Below are 5,615 nucleotides of genomic sequence, written 5' to 3' on the forward strand. Positions count from 1 at the left end.
GGAGAAACACAGTAGGTACAGAACAGAGGAGGTAAAAAACAAGAGCTGGAGTCTGGCAAATAAAAAGTCTTCAGTGTCAGGGACATTTTCTGGGTCTGCTCCCTCCTTGCTCTCCTGGGAGTTTAACCAAGAAGGGTTTTCCTTCTGTGCCATCTTGGATACCTCAAATTTAAGACAAAGAGCTTTAAGAACAAAAGAAAGAAATCTTCTGTTGCCTTGAGCTTCAGCCATCTCCTTCTGAGCCTTTAAGTCTTGATACAGCATGTGGTGTATTATTTTCCCCTGGTTGCTGCAGCACTTGGATGTTCCTGCCTCAATTCAACCTTGGAGATAGGAGTTCCTGCAGCAAGAAAGGGCAAAGAATTGATTTCTTGGAACAGATTGCTTCAAGATGTACATGTGGGACACACATTCATCTTTTGCTGATCTTTCCTTTCTTCCTCGAAGTCCCAGCTATGTCTTCCTGCTTTTGGGCTCTGTACATGCAGTGTCCTTGGCAGCAGGACGAGAAAGGCTGAAGAGTTGATTCCTACAGATATGTCTGGAGAAAAAAGCATCTGATTTTTATATTCCAAGGCACAGATACATTTAGGTTTATAGTATATATGTATATCATACCCCTGGGAGGTACCCTGGTGGCGGAATGACCAAAACCCCTGAAGGTGAATGCTTAACTGAGAATGACTAAAAAAATGTCCTTATAGCTTTGGGTCCATCTTTGCAGGTGGAATAACCTACACAAATTATTTTCCTGATTTTTGTTGAATATGTGAAAATGGAGTTAAACCCAAACCCTGCATTTTCAGCCTGATACTTCGGCTGTGCTGAATGCTGGTGATGTCCCTGTGGGCAAAGCCAAGCTCTAGTCCCTCACTGGCCTAACCAGTCCTGTGTTAGTGGCCATTTGGATGCCATGGGGGCAGGTTTTATGGTGCTGGTTAGATAATTCTGCAGTCTGGCATTAATATGATCCTTCAAATAAAAGCTCAAACCCACAGGAATCCAGAATTCATTATAAAACACAGCTCTTCTGCTAAAAATGCCTTATCAGTGCCAATCTCCCTGTCTGCTTCCTGAAATAACATCCAGCTTGTGGTAACATTAACCCCATAAAAACAACTGTCCATTAAATTTTAAGAGGGGTAAATTCAAGCTTCAGAGCTCTCTATTTTGATTACTAGAGATATGGGGCAATTTGAAATATGCACTTGAGAAGCTAATGAAAGACAGAAGGCTTGCTGTGTTTCTGACTTGGCTTAACACTTGGGGTTTAACATCAGGCACTGGCAGATCGTCTGGAAGATTCGGCATTTGCACAAAGCACAGTAGTGACAGCAGGAATTCAAGTGTGGCTTGCAGGTTTTGAAGGTTGGCACACAGTTAGCAGCAGGTGGGGGCCTTGGCTTTGGAGATACCTTGCGTTTAGCATTTTTCTGGAAGATAAAAACATGAGAATTCATAGACAGGTGAAATGAGGCTGGTGAACAGCGGGAGGTTCTGGGGGAATGAGCAGCTGATTGTGGCAGTGGGAGCTGTACTAGCAATGCAGAGGCATGGTGGGGCTGGGAAATGGGAAAGGGTGGCTTGAGAGCAACCTTCTGAGCAAAATGACAAACCTCATTTTGACCTTGATGATCACGGATGGAGCTTTGGAAAGGGTCTCTAGGAAGAAGAGGGGCAGCAGTGAAGAAAGGGGTGCCAAAATGTACTCAAGATGGTGAAGTTATCAATAAAACCAATTAAGGTGTTTTGTTTGGATCTCCCAGCTTTCCAGATGAGTGAAAACTCCCTATCAGTCTCGTTTGCTGAGCTGTGACACTGAGAGAGCAGGGCAGTGACTCGGCAATGCTCCACCTCGTGACCCCAGTGATCCTCCATCCATGGGAATCCTCCCCTGCACACACAGTTCAGGGAGTGGGAAAAGGCCTCTCATCTCCCCCAGGAGTGCAGTTTCTCTGCTGGGGATGTGGAAAGGTGGAAAATTTTGGGTTGCTCAGCATGTGCCTAAGACCTGGGAGGGATCTCTGGAGCCCAGTGGCTGCAGGCACCCTGTGCACTTCTGAAACTCAGAGTTATGGAATTCTTTGGGTGGGAAGGGATTTTAAAGCCCCCCTCATGCCATCCCTTGCCACAGGCAGGGACACCTTCTGCTATCCCAGGTTGCTGCAAGCCCCGTCCCACCTTGGCCCTGGACCAGGGATGGGGCAGCCACAGCTTCTAATTTTCTTTCCACTGTTATAGTTTCACATCTATTTTTACAACATTTAGAGATTTAAACTGTACACAAATTATTTAAATCAGGGAATGACAGCAAAAGCCTTTCAGATGAATGCACTGAGGGAAACTCTAGAAGTAACAAACTGTTCTAATCCAACAAAGTTTTTTGAACAACCACCTACCTTGGAAGATTTCTTGCTCTCTGCCTCTTTCCTGCTGACTTTCTGGGATTTTCTAGTTAAATCTTCAATGAGAATAGCACAGCAAAATACAGAATCAGTTTTACAGAATGTTATTTTGACAATATAATCCTATTTTTGTGTGAGAGGAGGCAGATAACCTGCATTGCTACCTCACTGCTGCATGTTTTGCAGTGATGTTCATCTCAATTCAGAGTGTCTGAACTCTCTCACTGCTGCTTGTGCGAAGCAGAGGAGCAACTGATATTTGCATTTTAGGAGGGATTTTTTACACATTTTTTGGTAAAATGCAAACAATTAATTATTTCAGAGAAATAAAATTAAAGGTCTCTGTGGAAAAGATTGGGGTGCTCATGCACAGTAGTCACATAAACAAAAATAGGAAAAATCTTTAGAATTCTGTAATTTCTTCTGTTAAAAGGTGGTGCTACATGCATAATTTTGGAAGAAATTAACTAGTGTACACTGCTTTCCACAAGCAAAAACTCTGCTGATTTGGCATATTCTCTGCATCTGTGATTCCACCTTTCATTCTGCAGTTCTTTCTCCCCCCATGACCTCATTTTACATAATGTTACTTGCAAAGGTGTTTCATTCCAATGCCTGTAACTTTGGTCCCTCTATATATTTGTCATGATATCTAATTTTAGATATTTATAACTGTGTAAATTCCATTACTTGTTTTGGGGCTTGTTTTGGGCTCTAACACAGCAAGACTGTTAAAATGTGAGACACTTCCCAGCTCACCAAGCTATTGTGGTATTTTTGATACCTTTATTCTGAGTGTGTGAGTTTTGTAATAAGCACTACCTGTATGTAATGGATGACTGTGATAAAAAACATCCATATCCCCACTGGAGAATGGTGGCTCCTTATCTGTTTCAGGATCCACTTTCAATATATTTTTTAATATTTTCCAATTGCTAGGATTTACTGAGATGCAGAATGAAGAACAAATATTTTGAGCTGCTTTGGGGGGTTTCATTTATTTTTCTTGTATAATTGTAAGTTAGGGTTATGCATCTCTAAGAAGCAGTGGGGAGAAATGTGTTACAGCTTAGCCTGTCTGCCATATCAAAAGCATGGGCTCACTTCTGTGACATGGAGAAATCAGCTGAAGGGATTGTATTTTATAGCCCTGATTTTAATAGGAAATAAAAAAGTTATGGGAATTGTGAGAGTGAAGGCATCAAGGATCACAAGGACCATGAAATGGTACAGCTTGGGAGGCTGCAGAACAGCACAAGCTCTGCTAAACTCTCAGTTAAACAACACTGAGTTAACTCAGGATTCAGAGGTTCAGATTTTTTTAGAAATGCATGTGTGGGGCAAGTGTTTCTCCTTAAAGATCCGTTGTCCTGAGCAAGAGCATGGAGAAAACACAGGAAACAAGGTAAGAACCAGAATGCTTTAAACTAAATCCCTAAAAACGTGCAGAAAGGACCTAAACAAGAGAAGGTTTATTTTTTTAATTATTAGCATTTTGAAACAGTTATGAATGTTCTGTAGCTGATTATCTCCAAACACCCGTGAGTTTCTTGAGAGAAGAAGTTGGTGTAAATTACATGGAAAGAGTTAAGGCAGACACAAGGAAAGAATTTTGTGAAGAAAAGAGTTAAGCATCCCCCCAAAGAGGCTCTTCCCAAACAGGGCAGGTGGTCATCTGCCAGTAACTGCAGAGACAGAGTTGGTCCTGTCTTGGACAGATAAATTAATGACACCTGGCTCTCCCTTGCAGTGCTCTTTTCTTCCCCTGTTTAAATGTCAGGTAAACTGAGGTTATATTAATACCTGTTAATACTGTTGATTTTTCTACCACAAGAGCAGACCCTTAAAACCCTCACATTATGTTATTTTTTTCTCATATGCATAAGATTTTGTAAGCAAGGTTATTTCCCATATTAGCACAAGACCACTTCTCTTCAATATAAAAAAGCTTACAGTGTGATGGGAGCTGAAGGGAAACCTGTAAAACTGAAATAAATTGTATTTTTTTCCCTCTAAACTGAGGTTTACCACATTGTCATTCTTGGGTGCTGCAGCCACCACAGTTCTGTGTCCTATGAAGCCAAGCAAAGTTATCCAAATAATTCAGAATAATCAAAAGCAGTGTTTCCTGCAAATGTTGTTAATTTGGCACCGAAGGGCAGGTTTTACTCACCTACTATGGAGATGGGTGGAAGATCTGAGAGGTCCATTTTGCTCCTCCTGGACACGTTGCATTCTGTCTTCTCCTCAATGACCAAGTGGGAGTCAGCAGCCCTGAACAGGCTGTAGCAGAGCAGGAGGCTGAGGAAGAGGTTCTTTCTTGCCATGGTGGAGAGGAAAAATTCCATTGTCATGAAAACCAAAGTTGGTCAAAACCTGCAGAAGTGATGCAGGGATATGAATCTCAGCAATGGTTTTCTGTCACGTTGTTCAGCTTTAGCAACAAATCTCTGACAATTATTTTATTTCCAGCACCTTTCCTCTGGTACTGGAATACCTAAGAATTGTAGTTCTAAGAGTGGAAAAACTCTTTGTTGTATTTGCTCAAAAAAAGTGCCCTTAAAGTTGTATTTGCTATCTCAAATACAACTCCCCGAGATGTTATTTTTTCCTGATTCTTTTCTCAAAAGGTTTATTTCCCCTAAGATGTGAAGGCCCTCCCAACTGAGCTTTATAATGGTTATTATATGGCCAAGGGCAGAAACTCAACCACATCATCAAATTTTTCCTAGGAAATCTTGGCTACAAAAATGTGCTATAAAACATAAAAGAATAATGACAATTTAACCCCCTCCCCCCCAAATTGTGTTTCCTGTTAATTTTCTGGTCTTAAAAATAAATCATGAAGTAATACCTTGTTTTATTACACCTCCAAGTGGCTGCTCTAATCCCATATAAATCACAGCCATAACTCATGTGAGTTATAAAAGGCCACTGCTGTAAAGTGTTTATGTGCCTTGGGGTTATGCACTGAATAACTTCCAAGATGTGGCAAGGTCTGGGACTTGGGGATACTCATGGAGGACCTGAGCTGTGGAGTGTGGCCATTCACCTGAGGTGACAGTCCCTGCAGGGTACACAGAGTATGTCACCAGCCTGGACTCCTTTTCTTGTACTTCCTTGTATTTGAAAGCTGATTTTTATTTCCATGTGCGTCATTTTTCTGCAGTGTCAGAGTTATGGAAGCCTTGTTCCCCCAGAGGCACTGCC

General features: G+C 41.7%; 1 protein-coding gene across 1 annotated transcript; it reads right to left on the minus strand.

The window, feature by feature from the left end:
• Nucleotides 1-1,256: 1,256 nt before the first annotated feature.
• On the minus strand, nt 1,257-4,774 carry LOC121359689 (agouti signaling protein). Its single transcript, XM_041478809.1, has 3 exons — nt 4,579-4,774; nt 2,400-2,461; nt 1,257-1,433 (listed from the first exon to the last, which is right to left on the minus strand). Exons 1-3 carry the CDS (start codon nt 4,757-4,759, stop codon nt 1,257-1,259), a joined length of 420 nt encoding a protein of 139 aa, XP_041334743.1. The 5' UTR covers nt 4,760-4,774.
• Nucleotides 4,775-5,615: the final 841 nt, after the last annotated feature.

This window comes from Pyrgilauda ruficollis, unplaced genomic scaffold (genome assembly GCF_017590135.1).
Source record: "Pyrgilauda ruficollis isolate IOZ18807 unplaced genomic scaffold, ASM1759013v1 scaffold46, whole genome shotgun sequence".
Taxonomy (NCBI): domain Eukaryota; kingdom Metazoa; phylum Chordata; class Aves; order Passeriformes; family Passeridae; genus Pyrgilauda; species Pyrgilauda ruficollis.